This window comes from Oryx dammah, unplaced genomic scaffold (genome assembly GCF_014754425.2).
Source record: "Oryx dammah isolate SB20612 unplaced genomic scaffold, SCBI_Odam_1.1 HiC_scaffold_28, whole genome shotgun sequence".
NCBI lineage: Eukaryota > Metazoa > Chordata > Mammalia > Artiodactyla > Bovidae > Oryx > Oryx dammah.
The window spans coordinates 101,578,886-101,600,737 of NW_024070212.1; the positions used below are offsets into that span (position 1 = coordinate 101,578,886).

A 21,852-nucleotide genomic window follows, 5' to 3' on the forward strand; every position below is an offset into this window, starting at 1 on the left:
GACCTCTAAGAAGGCCCCGGAGATTCCTACCCGCTGGTGTACATGCCCTGTATAATCCAAGTGTAGGAGGGGCCAGTGACTATGTTGGGACAGCATTCCTGTGATCAGGCTAATAATCAGTTGACTTGAATTAATTAAAAGGGAGATATTCTTGGTGGGCCCTGTCCTAATCAGGTGAACCCTGTAAAAAAAGGTGAAGCATCAGAGAAACTCTCCCGCTGGCCTTGGGGGAGTGAACTGGAGAGAAGTCCATGCGACAGGGCCAGGCGGGCAGCCCCTAGGAGCTGAGAATGGACCTGAGTTAACAGCCAGCAGAAAGCGGGGACCTCAGTCCTACAACTACGAGGAACTAAATGCCAACCAGTGAGCCTGAAGACCCCAGACCTCAGATGAGATCCCAGCCCAGCTGCACCTTGATTTCATCCTAGTGAGACCTGAGTTTAGAACCCGGCTATGCCATAGCTAGACTTCAGACCTTCTGAAACTGTGAGTTGGTAAATGGGTGTTGTCTAAGCTGCTGAGTTTTCAGGAGATTGTTGTACAGGGGTAGAAAATAATCCAAAGAAACCAAGTCTGAGATTTGTCTCATCCAACGTTAAGGCATGACTGAATTGGCTCCACTATACTCCTTTAGGCCTTCATTTAAAAACTGTGAATATTAATACGTATTAAAATCCTTCTAAATTGTTTTATAAGCTGCCTTGATTTCCTGCACCTTTGCATCTTTGTTGTTGTCGTTTAGTCGCTAACTTGCGTCTGACTCTTTTGTGACCCCATGGACTGTAGCCTACCAGGCTCCTCTGTCCATGGTATTTCCCAGGCAAGAATACTGGAGTGGGTTGGGATTTCCTTCTCCAGGGGATCTTCCCTACCCAGGGATCACACTCACGTCTTCTGCATTACAGGCAGATTCTTTACCACTGAGCCACCCAGGGAAGCCCCTTTGTATCTTTAGGGGACCATTATTCTTCCTACCACAGGTGTTATAGTTCATCAATTTTTCTGCAAAGCAAAATACTCTGAAATACTAATAAGACCTGTCACAAAAGTGCTAATGATTTTTAAAAACGTAAAGCAGCATATAGAGGCAATGCAGATAAACAGGGGCATCATCACAGTGAAAACATTTTATAAGAAGAGAACTCCTAGCTTCCTGATACCCACCGATAAAGGTAACTCCTCCCTAACCATCCTTTTGTCCTTCCCTAGAATACAATGCAAGGAAGGCCCTTTATTTATTTATTTATTTATTTATTTATTTATTTATTTATGGCTGATGGTATGTGGAATCTTAGTTCCCCAACCAGGGACTGGACGTGCACCCCTTGCAGGATGTATGTAGTCTTAATCACTGGAGTGCCAGGGAAGTCCCAAGAGGGGTTTTTCTTATCTGAGGCCATCCCTGAACCTGGGCTTCAGACCCCTTTCCGTCTCACCTCCTCAGGATTTTGCAATATTAAGTGTCCTCCCTCTGCTGTATCTTCAACCTCTCAGTTCAAAATGGCAGCAGTATTTTAAACACGCTCAGGCGTCTCCCATCTTAAACAAATAAAACCCATTCCTTGACCCTGAATCATCCCTTAGTTACAACCTTGAAGACAGTAGGGAAAACCACTAGACCATTCAGGTAAGACCTAAATCAAATCCCCTACGATTATACAGTGGAAGTGAGAAACAGATTTAAGGGACTAGATCTGATAGAATGCCTGATGAACTATGGACAAAGGTTCATGACATTGTATAGGAGACAGGGATCAAGATCATCCCCAAGAAAAAGAAATGCAAAAAAGCAAAATGGATGTCTGAGGAGGCCTTACAAATAGCTGTAAAAAGAAGAGAAGCCAAAAGCAAAGGAGAAAAGGAAAGATATACCCATTTGAATGCAGAGTTCCAAACAATAGCACGGAGAGATAAGAAAGCCTTCCTCAGTGATCAGTGCAAAGAAATAGAGGAAAACAATGGAATGGGAAAGACTAGAGATCTCTTCAAGGAAATTAGAGATACCAAGGGAACACTTCATGCAAAGATGGGCTCAATAAAGGACAGAAATGGTATGGCCCTAACAGAAGCAGAAGATATTAAGAAGAGGTGGCAAGAATACACAGAAAAGTGAAAGTGAAGCCACTCAGTTGCAGAAGAACTGTACAAAAGGGATCTTCATGACCCAGATAATCACGATGGTGTGATCACTCACCTAGAGCCAGACATCCTGGAATGCGAAGTCAAGTGGGCCTTAGGAAGCATCACTATGAACAAAGCTAGTGGAGGTGATGGAATTCCAGTGGAGCTATTTCAAATCCTGAAAGATGATGCTGTGAAAGTGCTGCGCTCAATATGCCAGCAAATTTGGGAAACTCAGAAACTCAGCAGTGGCCACAGGACTGGAAAAGGTCAGTTTTCATTCCAATCCCTAAGAAAGGCAATGCCAAAGAATGCTCAAACTACTGCACAATTGCACTCATCTTACACACTAGTAAAGTGATGCTCAAAATTTTCCAAGCCAGGCTTCAACAATATGTGAACCGTGAACTTCCAGATGTTCAAGCTGGTTTTAGAAAAGGCAGAGGAACCAGAGATCAAATTGCCAACATCCGCTGGATCATGGAAAAAGCAAGAGAGTTCCCGAAAAACATCTATTTCTGCTTTATTGACTATGCCAAAGCCTTTGACCTGCCTCTTGAGAAATCTGTATGCAGGTCAGGAAGCAACAGTTAGAACTGGACATGGAACAACAGACTGGTTCCAAATAGGAAAAGGAGTACGTCAAGGCTGTATATCATTACCCTGCTTATTTAATTTATATGCAGAGTACATAAGGAGAAACACTGGGCTAGATGAAGCACAAGCTAAGTCAAGATTGTGGGAGAAATATCAATAACTTCAGATATGCAGATGACACCACCCTTATGGCAGAAAGTGAAGAAGAACTAAAGAGCCTCTTGATGAAAGTGAAAGAGGAGAGTGAAAATGTTGGATTAAAGCTCAGTATTCAGAAAACTTAAGATCATGCCATCCGGTCTCATCACTTCATGGCAAATAGATGGGAAAATAGTGAGAGACTTTATTTTTGGGGGCTCCAAAATCACTGCAGATGGTGATTGTAGCCATGAAATTAAAAGACGCTTACTCTTTGGCAGTAAAGTTATGACCAGCCTAGACAACACATTACAAAGCAGAGACATTACTTTGCCAACAAAGGTCTGTCTAGTCAAGGCTATGTAGTCATGTTTGGATATGAGAGTTGGACTATAAAGAAAGCTGAGTGCCGAAGAATTGATGCTTTTGAACTCTGGTGTTGGAGAAGACTCTTGAAGAGTCCCCTGGACTGCAAGGAGATCCAACCAATCCATCCTAAAGGAGATCAGTCCTGAGTGTTCATTGGAAGGACTGATGTTGAAGCCGAAACTCCAATACTTTGGCCACCTGATGTGAACAGCTGACTCATTTGAAAAGACCCTGATGCTGGGAAAGATTGAAGGCAGGAGGGGAAGGGGACAACAGAGAATGAGACGGTTGGATGGCACCACCGACTCAATGAACGTGAGTTTGAGTAAACTCCAGGAGTTGGTGATGGACAGGGAGGCCTGGCGTGCTGCAGTCCATGGGGTCGCAGAGTCAGACACTATTGAGTTACTGAACTGACATGAACTGATTCCTGTGATCAAGCTATCAAAGGGCTTCCATTTCCTCACATCCCACTCACCTCCTCATCCCTGACAGGTCAGTTTTTCTTTCCAATGTTAAAGTGAAGCTGTAGTCATTGAACTCTCTGTGCTACACCCAACACACGTCTCTGTGCTTATTTTATGTGTCTTTTTAGAATCACACACCACTTTCCATTATACCATTCTTCGTGGTATGTTCTTCCCATTGGCTTCTGGCACCTCTCTTCTTTCTCTTCTCACCTTTCCAGGTGCTCTTACTTGGCTTCTTGAGTAAGTTCTTCTTCCTTTTCCTATTCCCTAAAGGATTCTCTCTCAAACTCTCTTTTATTATTTTATTATGGTAAAATAGACATAACAAAATTTACCATTTAACCATTTCATGCAGCTCAGGCCTCTCTTCATTCTGCATATTCTCCCTGAGTAATCTCCATTCTTGTGATTTCACTGAACATAATGGAAGTTTCCACATCTACTTCCATAGTCTACACCTCTCTCAGGAGCTCCAGATTCATTTATCTGCTGCCTACTGAATACTTTTACTTGCTTACTATAGACACTTCAAACAGAATGTGTCCTAAACCCAAATAATCTCTCCCAATAATGCCTTGTCCTACCCACCGGTCTGTTTCTCTTTTTCCCTGGAACACTCATTGAGTGTTTGCTTTCTCATCTGGTGGCCCAAACCAGAAACCAGGGTCACTCTTCATTCCTCTCCACCCTCCTAACACCCAAGCAATCATCACATCCTCATATTTGTCTCCTCCTTAAATCTTGAATCTGTTCACTTCATTCCTACTCTAACCACCTTAGTTTCGACCATCATGGCTCACCTGCACTGTTTATAGAGCCTACCACTGTATATGGCCTCCCTAATAGCTCAGTTGGTAAAGAATCCGCCTGCAACACAGGAGATCTTGGTTCGATTCCTGGGTCAGGAATATCCCCTGGAGAAGGGAAAGGCTACCCACTCCAGTATTCTGGCTTGGAGAATTCCATGGACTAAATGGGGTCACAAAGAGTCAGACACCACTGAGCGACTTTCACTTTCACTACTATATATCCTGTCTCTACTTTACCTCTGGTCTAATTCCTTCTTCAAAGTGTAGCCAAAGTGACACTCTGACCTCTCATCAGGCTATTTCCTTGCTTAAAGCCCTCCAATAACTTCCTGTTAGTCTCAGGATTACCCCAACCTCTTTCATATACTGTAGATGGCAACTTCTTATCTTTCTAGCCATATATCTCAACTCTAGTTCCCTGATATTCTACAAATTACTCAAAATAACACCAATAGATCATGTTCTCTCTTACCTTTAGATCTTTCTATATTCTGCTTTCTTCTTAGACTGCTCCCTTGCCCACCTTGCTTTAGCTCGATAACTTCAGCTTTATCTCTTTTGGGAAGTCTTCAAAATCCTAAACTAAGTTAGGACATCTCCTATGTAAACCCATACCATCTGGCACTAACTCTTATCCTGGCACTTACTGCACTGAAACTGCCTGCTTACTTGCTGTCCTCTGCCCCTGATGAACTGGAAACGCCTTGAGAGCAGGACCTGCTGCTTACTGCTAGAGCAGAGTGCCTAGAGTGGTGGTTGGCACATAGTGTGTCCCCGCTACATATTTAATGAACGAATTCCAGGGAAAAAGGAGCAAAGACATTTCAGACAGAGGGAACGACTATGATACAGACTCAAGGTATTGACTCAACTAAGATGAACAGATGCATCCTGAAAGCCAACAAGAGCGACTAGAGGGCTTCTGGGGAGAGAGAACATAAGAGATGCAGGCAATTTGGAAAAACAAGTTTCAATTCTATTTTAAGGACACTCACCATAGGAGAAGGTGTCTGGCATGGGGACCCCATGCCCAGCCAGCTCCTGGAACGTCCAGAATTTGTTGATGCAGTTTAGAATGCTCTGTGGGCGGTTGACTAAGCGGCAGCCCAGCTTCTCCAGGTGTCGCAGGACGGTGATGTCACTGTCCGACTGCACGGAGGGCGTGGGCACGCGGACGAGCACCACATCTGGGAAAGTGGTGAGTGCCTTCTGGTTCAGCTGCAGGCCTGCAATCAAAAGAAGAAGTGAGCTGTGTGCTGGCTGTCATCTAATCCCACCAGAAGCACTGGTTCCAACAGATTTCTCAAGACTGAAGTTAGCGGAAAGAAGAGCCTTGAAAATGGCACTTGAATATCCTGTTGTAATGAGATGCTACTGTCCATCTTATACTCTAAGCAAATGTACACTGAGGAAATACAAAAGAATGAATGGGGGCAGGGGAGGAGGGCAGTGTACCGAGAATGACCCAAGTCAGAAAAATCCATAGGAGATAATATAGTCCGGTACCTCCTTCCATATAGAACTGTTAATAGTATTCCCTAAAACTTAGTGGCTGAGGAGGCTGGAGACAATGACAGGGAATGCAGGATAAGTCACTTAAGGTATTTTTACTACTCTCATGATTTCATGTTTAAAAGTCATCTGGAATATTATGAATATAATGAATGTAAAAATGTCAATGTTAAGTGAAAAAGAAAGGATACAAAATTATCGATATAAGTTAGAAAAGGTATATCAACATTTAAACAGTGGTAATGGGATTATAGATGATTTCCTATAATTATCCATATTTTCCAAAATGTCTCCAACTGTGTATTACCTTTATAACAAAAAACTTAAAAAATAATCAATCTACTAAAAGTCAATTCAATATTAAGAAAAACTAGAATGCATCACAAAACAATTGATCTGTATACCCAAAGGACTTAAAGCTGCATGACACTGGATGAGCTGGGAGTATTAGCTTGTGATGAGGAGTCAGAGGAACAGGAGTGCAGTCTTCAATTTTCTGTAGGGTTCCATGCAGAAGAATTACTTGGCTTGTCTTCTGTGACCTCAGGAGATAGAGCTGAGGAGCTATCCATAAGAGCATTATTTTGTCTGACTGCTCATTGCTGTGTCCTCAGCCCCTAGAACAGTATCTGGTGCATGGTAGGCACTCCATGTTTGTTTAATTGTATAGAAGCTACACAGAGATAGATTTGGGCTCAACGAAAGGGACACTTTTCCGGTGTCTTAGGATGGAACGGGCTGAGACTCATTAGGTCATTGGAGGACGGCACAGAAGGAATGTCAAGGTTAGATAAGCTCACAGCAACCTGCTTGATCTCTTTCAACCCTGATAGCCTATGGTTTGTATTACTCTTACTAGTTAACTAGGCATCTCCAGTGCACTCAGCATTTGGGGATACAGTGACAGAGACAGGAAGTGGACTGGAGAGAGCAATGAGAACTGAGTTCAGGGAATTACTTGGTCTGCCTTAGTGAACCCTAAAGGAGTCTCTAACATGCTCCACAGAAAACCTTTTAAACACAGTTTGAGAATCATGTTATAGGCTTTTGATTTTGTTAAGTGATAAAAAGTGCACAACCGTTATTAATTTCAAGAAAATAAAAGTTACTAAGGATGTTACTATTTCTTTATTCGGGGATGAATAATATCAATACAAAAACTCTAAGCAAAACAAAACAACAGCAACCAAACAGAAAAACCCAAACCACAAAACAACCACATGGATCTAACTTGCACAGTTTCCTCCCATTCTAGATGTTTCACCAATTTAAAGCAGAGAGTAAGTGCAGTCATTAAGTTAAATTGTTTTTAGCACTTCTGTGGACAGTGTGAACCCAAGAAACTGGAACGCAATTCTCAGGGATGATGTCTAAAGAGCATTCAGGTTATCTTCACTCTGCCATCAGAAACCGGTATCATTTATATGTGCTTTTTCCTTTGCCACTAATAGCCCCTGGGGAAAGTAATCTGAAAGGGGGAAAAAAGCAAACCCTGAGTAATATCCTCAAAATTGGTAGGAGAAGAAAGAAAAGAATTCAAGTTGGTGAAAAAGGTGAGTAAATACAGAACAGTCGGGGGAAAAGCGACAGCCCAGAACGACATTACATAATGAGGTAATATATGCAAAAATGCTTTAAGAACTACGAAATGCTATGCATACGCAAGGCGCTGGCATTTTTACTGCACAGACATTCTACGGAGCAAGGTAGGATGACTTATGGAGATTTGCACCACCTGATGAGAAAATGGCTTTGCAACAGAAAAGTGACCTAGAGAGATGAGAAGCAGCAGAAACGTCTGGCTTTTAAATCTCAACACGAGACCACAGACAAACAGTTAAACTTCTAAATGGGAAGGAAGGAATTCAGTCATTTCTGGAAATACCAACCACATGTGGACAGAGACAGCTCAGCCTCGACAAGCAGATTCACGTACACCTAGAAGTCTTACCAGGACTTCATCTCTCTTCTCCAAAGGTAAATCTTTGGGCCTGGCTCATTCCAACTGAAGCCTTTAATAAACGAAGAATGGAATGGATTAACGTGGGGCTGAAAAGGCTCTTGCAAGCAGTTAGACAGATGTGGTCTCTGACTGTGCTGGCCTCCAGCTCTGTGCAGAGAGGAGCACGATGGATTTAGGGAAAACATCAGTGCAACCAGTTCTTTCTCTGCCCATTGACCCAGCTCCAGCATCCATGCTATGGGGCAACATCACTTGCCCCCTGATCATTTTCTTTGCTGTCTGTACCTTGGGCTTCCCATGTGGTGCCAGTGTTAAAGAATCTGCCTGTAATGCAGGAGATGTGGGTTTGATCCCTGGGGAGGGAAGATCCCCTGGAGGAGGACATGGCAACTCATTCCAGTATTCTTGCCTGGAGAATACTATGCACAGAGGAGCCTGGCAGGCTACAGTCCATAGAGTCTCACAGAGTCAGACATGACTGAAGCGACTTAGCACAGCATGTCACGGCACCTTGTCCAAATTAAACATTTCTAGAAGCAGGAGACAAGAGTCTGCAGCTTGTGATGGCATCCGTCAGCAGGAACAGTAGTTCCGCACAGCCATGGCCAAGAACAGCTTGGATTTAAGGCTGGTGCTCCGCAAACCTGTCAGTGAATTCTTGAGCCTTTAACCACTTAGTAATCTCTCTCCCTCTTCCCATAAATATCTCCTCTCAGGAAAGGATGGAGCTTAATGTGTCACCTTTTCTGGGATCATTAACATTCCCACTGCAATCTATGGGCCTTAAGCCAAGGGAATGAAAGGCTGATGCAGGAACTCAGAGAGGGCAGGCTTCTGCTTTGCTGGCAAGGGATGGAAGGAAAGCCCTGAACCACAAGGGGCTCGTTCCCTCAATAACAAGGGATTTCATGTGATTAAGTGCCCTAGTGCTCTTGGGTATCACCTTGACCTGGACATCAGGGTGAAGGGAAAGGAGCTGAGTTGCTTCTGGGATATTTGGGATCTCTTAGGCTCCTAGACTGGGCTTGAGATTTACTATTTAGCCTTGAACCACTTTTTTTTTTTTTCAATTAAAATGATCACTCTGTCCCCAAACAGGTCCATAAGATTGTGAGAATGATCAGATCCCAAACTAGTTAGTACAGTGATGAATAACCAACCTCGCTTGAATCAACTTTTTGAAACCACAATATTTCCTCCATATTTACTTCCAAAAAGAATAATATAGTTTCATGGGTAATTATGTTCTGATATCCTTTTGATTCTATTATTTATATTTGGAGATATTTTTAATGTATTAAAAACAAGATAGAAAAAATGAGTAACTTTCCCAAAGAATTGAGCCTGTTTTTCTTCCTAACTTATATATTGGATTACATTAATTCTACAAAACTAGACTTTTTGCATTTATATGTACAACAGCAGAGAAATGCACATAATAATGCAGAGAAATAGCTTTAGAAATAAGTCATTATTGGAAAGCAGAGCTCTAAAAATTAAAACTCATTTTCAATCATTCATACAAATACAGGGAAGAGTCAAGGATAATAAAAGGTCTGAATTTGCCTAACATTTTGTGTTTGAGGGACTTTGCTAAGAACTTTCATATGTATTACTGTATTTAAATTAAAGATGTTTTGTTAAAAAAAAAAAAAAGAACAGAACAGACGTAGTTGCTGAGGAAGAGTGATGGCCTGGGAGTTTGGGGGTAGTAAATGCAAACTATTACATTTAGAATGAATGAACAAGGTCCTACTGTACAGCACAGGGAACTATATTCAATATCCTATGGATATTGAGAGTATTCAAAACCATAATGGAAAAGAATATAAAAATAGAATGTATATGTGTGTGTAACTCCGTCACTTTGCTGCACAGCAGCGATTGGCAGAACAATGTAAATCAACTACGCTTTAATTTTTAAAAAATGACATCTTGTATATGAACCCTTGTACTGGGCTGACTATCAAAAGTCTTTGCATTTACACAGACCTGATTAAGACGCCCAGTGGGTCACCATCCTTTAGATGTGTGGGCACAGAGACTCATTCATATACACACGTGTACATCCCTGGCTTCACAACGAAAACGCAAGCTTCAGAACTAAACCGGCAGGGCTTCCCCAGTGGCTTAGTCCTCAAGAATCTGCCTGCTAATGCAGGAGACACAGGTTTGATCCTTGATCTGGGAAGATCCTACATGCTGTGGACGAACTAAGCCTGTGTGCCACAACTATTGAGTCTGTGCTCTAGAGCCCAGGGGCCCCAAGTACTGAAGCCCGTGGGCCCTAGAGTCCCTGCTGCAAAACGAGAGAAGCCACCCCCACAAGACCGCACAACTGCAACGGACAGTGAGCCCTGCTCACCCCAGCTAGAGAAAAGCCCATGCAACCACGAGGATCCAGCACAGACAAAAAATAAATAACTGATTAAAAAAAAAACCCAAACTGGCTTCTTGTATGCTAGGAAAAAAACACTTCATTTACAAAGCAAGTGGCAGAAATAAGAAAAAGTGCAGAACACAATAGCGGGAAAGCCAGCGAAGGACCTCACTTAACACGAGTTTTCAGAACCACTTCATTTGAGTAGGATCAAGTTTACTACTAGCCATGGTTGGCAGTAAAGCTGAGAAAGGAAGCAACGCTATAAATTAAGTGGATAATAATCCATCAAGTGCTGCGCACTACCACGTCGTGCTAGGAGGAATACGTGTCATCCCAAACATGATCTGGCTCGTCCCAATCACTCTCCACATTTTCTCTGGTCTTTTTCTACCCTACCCCCCAGCATCTCCTCATTCAGAAGTTATTTTTATTCTTACGATGCCGCCCTTCCCTCCCTTTTAAAGGTCTTTGTTACGATGCTCAAAGAAAATTGCACCCCCACCCCATTAAGACTCACAGTCATTATAAGGCCACCTTCTCTTTCCACCAGATGCTATTTTGAGGTCATTTAATTCAGTTTAACCTTTATTGAACTGTTGCGATGAGTCAGACACAGGAATACAAAGATAAGCCAGGTGGTCTCTGCCTACCAGGAGTTTATCGTCTCCTTATGGAGAAAGATACTGACATCATTCAGTCACTCAACACACATCTATCATTTCACGCAGTCATTCAGTGAAGATCTATTGAACACCTACTTTGGGCCAAACCCAGTGTTAGTTTTGGGTTTCCCCAGCAGGACTCCTGGAGACAAGGACTGAAGTACAAGAGGTTTATCATCAGGGTGGTAATTTCAGGAAACACTGGGAGGGGAGTGGAGAAGACAATGCTGCAAATAAAAGGTGTCTTAGAAAGTGAGTGATGACCTTGGCACCCAGAGTTTAATCCTGCTGGGCAACAATAACAAATGGTCTAGTGCACACTCCTTGGTTACCACACCCAAGGGGCGAGGGAGCTAGTGATTTATAATTTTATATGTATTCTAAGTCTGGCTGAGAGCGGATCCAGGGGTGTGGTGTTAATTCCCTGGCCCTTCTGGCTTACCATACATGTGTGGACAAAGTGAGCTTCTGTAACCAGAGAAAGCCGTCAGGCAGAGATTCAGGTACTGATGGTTAGATGCAAGACAAGGGGTGGGGCAGGGGTGCCATCAAATGTAAGAGCAAAGCACCATGGGAGAGCCTCTGACAGTGAAGGAACATGCATCCAGGCACCGTCTTAAGGGCTGGGCACAGGGGCTGAGGTGTGTGAGTGAGACAACATCCCTGGGATTTAAGAAGAAAGAAGACAGACAACTGTAATTAATGTCAGTGAGGTTCTACAGAGCACCTGGGTATTAAGAAGAGTTATCAGTCTGGTTTGGGCAGGGGCTGGGGAGATTCTAACACAGTATTAGAAGTGCTCTGGCAGGCATATATATCATATATATCAGAGCACAGTGACAGCAAAGGAGGAGGGACAGCTAGGTGATTATTTCTAAGAGAATCAAGGCAAGTTTCAGACAGGAGACGTCGACTCACAATGCTTCTGGCTCAGAAGAAACATGTATAACTAATAAAAGCTTGATGTCTACCTCTTGTTGCAAAGGCATGACAACTCATACACACAGAGTTCAGGAATATCCCAGGGCTATTTGCAAAGGCCTTTCAAGAAGTTGAGGCCACAAGAGATGAAAGGCAATTATGGCAAAGTGGATAAAGTACTGGCCTCCAAGTCAGAGACCTGATTTAATTTGTGCTGTCATTTAACAGCTTGGCAAGACAAAAAATGTCCCTGGGTCTCAGTTTCCTCTTCTGTAAAATAGAAGAACTTGAAAACCTTCCTCTATCCCTCACCTCACCAACACAATCTTTCCTGCCACCACAAAGACAACTCTCATCAAGCCCTTTCCCCCTTTCACGTCAGCCTCTCAAGACTCCAGTCTCCAGGGCCATGTCCCTGGACTCTGACCCACACCCACCCCAGTTCTGATACTGCCTTTTCCACTCCCACCTCCGTCTTCTCTGTGCTCTAGGGGACTCAGTCGATGGGACTCAATGGGCAGCAAATCCCCTATCCTTGACCTTTTCAGTGAGTGTTCCTTTCCTCTTCTTTTTTTGAGTCTAATTGATCCCTGCCTCTCCCCAGCTGTGGCAGTGTCCTCTCTCTCACGCCGAGGGTCACTGGGCCTGGAGGTAGGAGAGACGTGCTCCTTGCTTCTCCCTGTGGCTTGACCATCCCCCTTCTCTCCTCCTAAAACATCCAGTCTGACTCTTGTCCAACCACCCCACATCTCCCTACTTGTGCAGGTCTTGTAAGGCTCCCAGTCACTCCCCTGTCCTTGAAGCTTTAGCTGCAGACTCACTGACTCTCTTGCACTGTCACAGATACTGGTGACTTCAATATCCCAATGCAGGGGACCTGAGTTTGATACCTGGTCAGGGAACTAGATCCCACATGCAACTAAGAGTTCGCATGCTGCAACTAAAGATCCTGTATGCCGCAGGGAAGATCAAAGATCCTATGTGTTGCAACTAAGACCCAGCACAGCCAAAGAAAAAAGTCAATTAATTAAAATTAAAAAAATAAATTCTTCTGATGCCCAGGTCTCTCCATCTTTTGACTCCCTTTCCTCCAAGGATCCTGTCCATCACCCCAGCCCAGCCACCACTCCCAGTTACATTCCAGACTTTACGCAGTGATCATAACTCCCATCTCCAACCACTGCCTCCTATCTTTCCAGCTCCCTCTCTCGTACCCCAACTCCAGCCACACTTTGATACCATCTGGAACTACCATGCACGGACCCCCCATCTTTTTACTGCCCTTCAGCCCCTTCATGCCCTCACTTCCTCCCTTACACTATTTAAATTCCATAGTAAAGCACCACACATGCACCCTCATGCCCTTGCACCCATTTCTTGCTTGGCTAAACCACAATCCCAGTAGCCCTGATCCCACTCTGCCTACTTCATATGTTCTTCTGTGCAATGGAGCATGGCTGGAGAAAAAATACACAAACCTGTCGGCTGGTCTCAAGGCCGTCCTTACTGCTGCCTGGTAAGCATTCTGTTTCCCTAGTCCATTCACTCTCCCTCAACCCCAAGCAACTATTTCACACTTTGTCTTCTTGCCTCAAATCTTTACTTCTTCCTACCTTCTTCTCATTCTGACTCTTCCTATTTCAATGATTCTGAAGCCATTGGAAAAGAACTTCTCTGTAAGTTTCCACTATCACATCTACCCACCTACCTGTACCTGTGCCAATAGGTTACTTTCTCTGTTATACAGTGGCTGAAGTGTCCTTGTTCCTAGCTTAAGCCAACTTCTTGAAATATGCATTTGATCCCAACCCCTCTCAGGGATTTAAGGCAATGCTCCAGCAATTAACCTCCTTCTCCTAAATCTCCCATTTCCCTCTATCAGATCATTCACACTAACATAAAATATGGTGTTATTTCTCTCTTCTTTAATAAAAGCCTCTCAAATTCATCTTTGAGCAATATCTTAGCTCAAGCTGCTATTACAAAATACCATAGCCTGGGTGGCTTAAAAAACAGACATTTATCTTGCACAGTTATGGACACTGGAAGTCTGATACTGGGGTCTGATACTGCCTTCTTGCTGTATCCTCACATGGCAAGGAGAAAGAGACAGAGAGAAAGATCAAGTTCTCTCAACTCTTGTTATAAAGGCATTAATCGGATCATGAAGACCCCACCCTCATGATCTCATCTACATCTCATGACTCAAAGGCTCTACCTCCAGATACATTCACATCAGAGGTTAGGGCTTCAGCGTATGAATTTTGGGAGAACACAATTCAGTCCATACAAGTTATCAATCCATTCTTCACCTTTCCATTATAATAAAACTCCTAAGACAGTGTGTATATTCACTGTGTTCCATTACTTCATTGAAACTGCTCTTATCACAGTCACTAATGCTGCTGCTGCTGCTGCTAAGTCACCTCAGTTGTGTCTGACTCTGTGCAACCCCACAGACGGCAGCCCACCAGGCTCCCCCATCCCTGGGATTCTCCAGGCAGGAACACTGGAGTGGGTTGCCATTTCCTTCTCCAATGCATGAAAGTGAAAAGTGAAAGTGATGTCGCTCAGTCCTATCCAACTCTTAGTGACCCCATGGACTGCAGCCTATCAGGCTCCTCCGTCCATGGGATTTTCCAGGCAAGAGTACTGGAGTGGGGTGCCAATGCCTTCTCCTCACTAACGCTAAGCCCATAGTTTAAATCCCATTAAATCTCATGGTCAATTCTCAGTCCTCATCTAACTTGATTTACCAGCCACAGCTGAAACAGTCTCATCATGTCTTCCTTCTTTATTTTCTCCGCTCAGCTTCCAGCACAGCACACTCTCCAGGGTTTACTTCTTTTACTTAGGGTTCTTTGCTGGTTCCTCTCCCTCTCCCCAGAGTTTCCCCAATGGCTCAGCAGTCAAGAACACACCTGCAATCCAGGAGAAGTGGGATCCCTGAGTCGGGAAGATCCCCTGGAGGAGGAAATGGCAGCCCACTCCAGTATTCTTGCCTGGAAAAAACTCCATGGACAGAGGAACCTGGTGGGCTATAGTCCATGGGGTTGCAAGAGTTGGACACGACTGAGTGACTGAGTATGCATTCTCCCCCTCCCCAACCACTGAACGATGGAGTGCCCCAGAGCTCAGTCCTTGGATCTCTTTTCTGTCTGTAGTCGCTCCTGGGAGACGTGTAAGGAGATGCTTCTACTTTTGATATCCTCAGGCTAGGACTTTCCCCTGAATTGCAACTGATATGATAAACTGCCTACTTAACCACTTCCATCTGGATGTTTAATGGGCACCTTAGGCCTGATCCTCACCACCTACCCAAACCTACTCATACCCTTTCCATATGAGTAAATAGTAAACCTGATTCTCACAGCTGCTTAGGAAAAACATTGGAACTTTGAAGGCCTCCTTGATTAGTCTTTCTTACATGTCCAATGTCTGATCCAGTAAGCAAATCCTGACAACTCTGTCTTCAAAATATACCCCAAATCCAGTCTCTTTTCCCTCCTCCCCTGAAATCATTCTAGTCCAACAACCAGCATCCTTCATCTCCCACCTGAGCTGCAGCAACACTCTCCTAGGGGATCTCTCTGCCTCTGCCCTTGCTGCCATCAGTCTATTCTCAACACTACGGCCAGTATGGCCCTGTGCACGTAGGGCAGGTCACATCACCCTTCTGCTCAAAATTCTTCAGTGGATTCCCAGCTCATTCCAGGGTAAAATAGAAAGTGCATCCATGACTCACAAGGCCCTATATACAGGCTCCCCTCCCATCCTCACCCCTCTGACCTCCTCTCCTAATGCTCAATCTTAACTCATTCTGCTCTGGCCACGCTGGTTTCCTTGCTGTTCCCTCTCTCTGAACCACCGTATCCTCAGATATCCCAAACAGCTTATGTCCTTATCTCCTTCAGGTCTTTTACTTGAACCTCATGTTCTGGGTGAAGACCACTCCAGCCACCCTGTCTAAAACTACAATCCCTTCTCTCGCCCCCAGAAATGTGCTACTTTTTCTTTCTTCTTCCTTCCTTCCTTTTCTCCTCCTTAGCTCTTTTCACCATATGCTAATATATTTTACCTCGTTTGTATTCTGTCTCCCCATCTAGAATGTAATCTCCTCCAGAGGCAGGGATTTCTGTCTGTTTTGTTCTGATGCCTAGATCAATACCCTACACATAGTAGGCAGTCAACAGATATTTATTGAGCAAATGAATGAACAAAATCATAATACTGAGGGAGACTGTGTCTGTTCTTACTCTCCACTGTGTCTCCAGCACTGAGCACAGCACCTGGCCTGGCACAGAGTGGGCACCCAATTGATACCTGTGAAATGAAGTAAAGGAATGAATAGGATTGTTGTGAAGATTAACTGACAGATAAATGATATTAAACTATTAGGAGGAGAAGGGGGCGACAGATGATGAGATGGTTGGATAGCATTACTGACTCAATGAACATGAGTTTGAGCAAACTCTGGGAGATAGTGAAAGATGGGGAAGCCTGGAGCAGGCTGCAATTTATGGGGCAGCAAACAGTTGGATACAACTTACCAACTAAACAGCAACAACAATACCAGAGTCATAGGAATGAGGAACCATTATTCCTGTTTATTCTTCAATGCATAGTAACTTAACTGTATCCTTTCCTCACAACAAAATCTTGAGTTACTTTTTAATAGTGAAGGATCAAGTAGAATTAGATTGAGAATTTTGGATCCTGTTGTAGTTTTACAACAAAACAATATAAAATTCAAATAAGGTGAAGTCTCTCTGGGAAATAGGTACCGTGGCCCATCTAACTACTGGCGAAGTTGGTGGAGCGGGGATAAGCCTAGCAGTAATGTACCTGGCTGTCAGTGGACTCTCTACCAAGAAGAGAAATGACAAGGGGCATGGATGGATGCAGATGACCTGATCTCTCTGACGATGGCTGTATCCCTTCTACCAGGCAAGCTTAACCAATGTGGTGGGGGGCATGGTAGTAACAACAAGTGATTCAGAAACCTATAAGGTAGGGCTCTGAGATCCACTAAGGACCCCCATCTATTAGTTCTAGAATGTTTTCCAATAGAGTTCATGAGCTATCCCTAAAAATAGCTGTTAGAAACATCAACATAAACCACACTTCAACCCATCCTCAGTCCTGGAGGTCAGCCCACAGTAATAAATGTGGACCCACGGGGTAAAGCATATCCATTCAGCACTCAGGTCAGTCTGGAAACATTATATGGTCGGTGCTTCCACCCACTCCCTGATCTTTCCACTAGTGCTGGATGCTGGTTTATTCGGATTACAGGGTGTCAGGCACAGGCCTTTAGCATGGACTAAGGCTAAAGATCAACCTTCGTACACAAAGTTGAGCCTGGTACCCTTTCTTGCTAGTGTCTTCTTGCACAGTAATGGGAATCCATCCTTTCTCTACAAGGCCCCTGTCCTCTTTTGCAAGGCTGAGACAAGACCATTTCCTCATTCAAATTTAATTAAGATTTCTCCCCACCCAAACATCTTAAATCTTACACACCTGATTCCTACAAAGAACCAAGTGAGAGTCTCCCAAGACAACTTAATGTAAAGAACCTGACCTAGAAACTGCCATACAGCCACCAAGGTTTTAACTCTGAAAGTAAGGGAAGAATGCTGAATCATCCTGCTCCTAGGAGCCAAACTGTAACACATCCTCATTTCCAGGTCAGACTCATCTCTTCTGTCTTGGTATCTGTTCCTGAGTTTGGGGCTTTACTTGTTTCTTGAGATAGTTAATTGTAAAGACCGGTGGGTGGTCAAAACACTTGATTTGCACCAGTGACTCTGCCCTCAGATAAATAAACATCCTCATCACAAAAACAGTTATGCATCCAGTCATGAAATCCCAGACACAGCAGCTAATTACAGCACAAGTCTCACATAGCTGCATTAGCCTTTAAAGGTACTTCATTCAGTCATTCAACAAATGTCAACTGAGGGTCTACTATGTACCTGTTCTGGAGCATACATTTGAGCAATATCCAGTCATTTAGGGGGTGAGAGAAGACCAACTTTGTAAATAGGTAAATTACAATAAAATACAATGAATGCTATCTTATTTGGCAGCAGATGGAAGAGAAAGATGCTTGGGGGCCAGTTAAGGAGTCAAGACAGACTTTAGAGAAAAGAAAGACTTGAGATGCATATAAAGGGTGAATAAGAGTTCCCCATGGGGCAGGGAGCTGGACCAGATGAGCATCTCAGGCAGAAGCAATTTCAGTGCAAGGGGCAAGGTGAAGTCAGTGCAGGCTGATGCATGGGATGGAGTGGAAGCAAGGAAACAGAAAGTGCTGAGCCCAGAATTACTCAATGTTGGTCCCCAACTGCCAGCCAGCACCATATGCCCAGACACCCTGACTGGGCACATAATTATCAGATTAATATGTAAAAAGAAACTTGGCCTATGGCATATGATAAATACTCCATGTGTTTCGTTTTGAATATTCCTACTTGCATTTTGGTGCCATATTCACCACCACTGTATCCTCACGATTGAGAATAGTTAACAAAAATGTGTTGAACAAATGAAGAACTTGTGGTTTCTAAGAAGGACATGGCGATGCACAGATTCTCATAATGCTACATCCAGCAGGAAGGTGAACGGAAAGTGTTTTCTACAGGATTGCTTCAGTCACCTGAAGGTCATTCACTCCTCCCAGTAGTCTCCCCTCCCGAATCTATGCTCGGTAGAGCAGACCACTGGGTTAAAAAGAATAACCATAAAACCTCGCATTTGCAGCATTTCTTCAGTTCACTTGTATTATTCTGTTTAAAATAATTGCAGTGTTTAAATCCAAAACTTTGATCCTCTTGTCTAATTCTACTTCATGTATAACCTGAAATTCTTATCTCTGGATTTGGGTTCCCACTAGCCTCCATGGAGGGAAGATGGGCAATGAATTTAAGGAACTGGCAGAGTCACTGCCCGTTCTTGTCTCAAAATGACCCCTTCATCTACTCCCACATGAATCTAGAGAAAGAATGGAAAGGAGCAAAGATATGAAGCCTGAGTAAAGGCGACACTTTAACTGCCTAAACTATCACATTACTCTGCAACACCACTGTCTCGCCTCAGTGTAATGTAATTCTGTTCAATTTCATATCTACTGAGAAAGGTACTGGGTTGGCCAAAAAGTTCATTTGAGTTCTTCTATAACATCTTACAGAAAACCCCAAACTTTTTGGCAATACTATAGGTTGCAGATGTCCAAGGATACACTTATTCCATTATCACTGGCTGAGAATTAGAGTAGGTTGTTAACCATCCGTCACTCCGTCTCTTTGATCATTAGGCTTTTCATTTATAAAATGAAGGGGTCAGAATGGATGATCCCAAACTCCTTCCCACCTCCCACAATAATTTTCAAATAGGAAAGGACATCAATACCATTGTAACTCTTTCTGGATTTTAAAGCCAGTAAATTCTAGACTTTATTTCAGAGGAATACTTTGACTTAACAAATTACCAACAGTTTTCTATAACTGACTCTAGAAGAAACTGGGAAATAGATTGCATATCTTAATTCATTTAAATACATTTATTGAGTACCTAGTAAGTGAGAGGCACTATTTAGACACTGTTACAGCACTGAGCAAAGCAAAGGAGCCCAGTCTTCTCATGGAACTCACTTACTTGTGCTTTAATCAATACCCCCATGCACCACACACCGAATAAGCCTTTTGACGGCTTTGGACAGCACAAACAGTGACCTAATAGGTTTGTTTTATGTGTTGTGACTTGTGTGGGGCAATCACTGAATTAGCAAAAAGTTAAAACTGCTTCAAAAAGTAACTGTGTGCATTTTCTTGATCGACTAGGCAAATAACTATGTAGATCTTGTAGTTTAGAAAGAAGTAACTACTAGCTTCTGAATAGATTGAGATACATTCACACAGGAATTCCAGCAAAATTTTAAGACACTAAACGAAAGAGTGGAAATGTTTCCTGCAGCGTTAGAATTTAATTTTCTATTTTCCTATGACTGTTTAAAATAGAGTTTTAGATACAAAACAGAGAGCATTCCCCTACTCTTTCACGGAATGCATGATGGGTCTATAAGAAGGAAAATGATGTAGAATGATGTGCCTGTATCTCAAAAAAAGCATCTTTACAGGCTGGGAAAAAAAAAATTTTAAAGAGCAAACTCTTGGGGGTGGAAAGATGTATATACTAGATCTAGATCAGTAAAATATGACAGATCATTCCATTTAAGCACAGTACTGACAGATAATTTTACAGCTGGAGGAACCCTAACCCTTAGTTTTATAAATGAGAAAGCTGAGATTCAAAGACATAAAGAGACCTGGCCAACGCAAAGCCAAGATACTTGTTAGCAGCAAAACTATAATAACCCAATCCTGCTGATTCCTTGTCTAGGAATCCAGTTCAGCATTAACTAACTGTGAGGATTTTTAGCAAATCAAGACTAGAGACAGGGAGCCCTTTATGGTTGACAGCCACTCTTTTAGACTAAATGTATATCACACCCAATGTTTGGAGTATATTTCTCCAACAGACTATTCAGTCTGATACTACTTATGAAGGTTTTTGATTAATTTAAGGATGAAACATCTAGAACAGATATGGTCCACTTAGAAATAGGTCATATTCAAAATCTCATATGTATGTAGCCTGTTTAGAAGTTAGGCCCCCTTTCCCCTGCCAAAGAAAAGTAACAAATTATGAGTTTATTTAACCAGGCATGGTTGAAACAGTATAAATGGTATTCCAAGAAGCACTCTCAGTGGACCCAAAGCTCCTTGAGTCCTGGACCCCTCTGGGTACCTCCATACTGGAAGCTGCAGAGACTCAAACACTGCAAGCCAGGGGAAGGTTCTTAAACCAGGATTCTTAAGCCAGAAACTGTTTATATTAGGATAATTAAGAATATCTAAAAACACACAACCTTTTGAGGTCATGGTCATAGCTGATAACCATATCTTACCGCCCCTCTCCCATTCCCCACTCCCCAAATCTCGAGAACACAGTAGCGGAGAAATCACTGCAGCCAGAATGGTCTCTACCTGAAATCTTGACTGTTCTGGAATCAGAATTTAATACTTTCAGAGAGGAAGATCAGTTTAAAGAAAACCCATCAAAGGTCTCCTCTCCTACTTTATACTCAAGAGGTGATTCTAATCTTTGATTTCTCCCCATCTGCAGGTTTCTAGCTTGGGAATAATAGTCTATGCAGTGCACTGCTGATGCCTGGACACTCTTGGAAAACTTTTAAAAACATTCATCTTAATGGAAATTTTGTAAATTCAGTGTTGGATCTTATAAATCTAAACTGGCAGGGTACTGAAGCAAGCAGAATTTGCTAATTTGGGGTTAGCTTCATTTTCCTCGGACCTCCAGGCGACTTCAGGTGAATTCAAGTTCCTTCCAGACTAAGTCTCCTAAGTGAATTAAACCCCGTTCTCAAATCTTGCCCTCAGGGCAGATGCTGGTGGTCAAAAAAGCTCCCAAGGTTAGGGAATTTCTCTAACCCGAAGAGGTCTCTCGGGGGAGAGCGGCAGGTTTGGGTGACCCAAAGGAGACTTGGCCGGGGGAGGCCCGATGAGCGGGCCCACCCGCTGGTTCTCGGGGACACCGGAGCGCCACCCCACCCTCCCGGGCCCACCTAGCTCACCGAGGTTGCCACCGACGATGGTGACGGCGATCTGGTCCATGAGCACCGCCCGGAAGCGCACGTCCTGCTCGGAGCAGCGCTGCCGGAGGGCGCGCAGGATCTGCACCTGCGGGTAGTCCTCGCGGATGCGCCGGTCCGTCAGGAACCAGAGCTGGGAGCACATGGCGGCCAGGGCGGCGGCGCCCGGAGGGGCGCGGGCCCCCTCGGCGCCCCGGGCCGCTGTTTATATTAGGATACTTAAGAATATCTAAA

At 43.5% G+C, this 21,852-nt stretch overlaps 1 protein-coding gene across 1 annotated transcript in view; it reads right to left on the minus strand.

Annotated features, from left to right (window-relative positions):
• Positions 1-21,763, minus strand: part of RIMKLA (ribosomal modification protein rimK like family member A) — a 35,511-nt gene extending 13,748 nt beyond the window's left edge. Inside the window, exons 1-2 of the mRNA XM_040231511.1 lie at positions 21,601-21,763; positions 5,500-5,730 (exon numbers count right to left, since the gene is read on the minus strand). Coding sequence (XP_040087445.1) covers positions 5,500-5,730; positions 21,601-21,763 — 394 coding nt within the window. The remainder of the gene's footprint in view (positions 1-5,499; positions 5,731-21,600) is intronic.
• Positions 21,764-21,852: the final 89 nt, after the last annotated feature.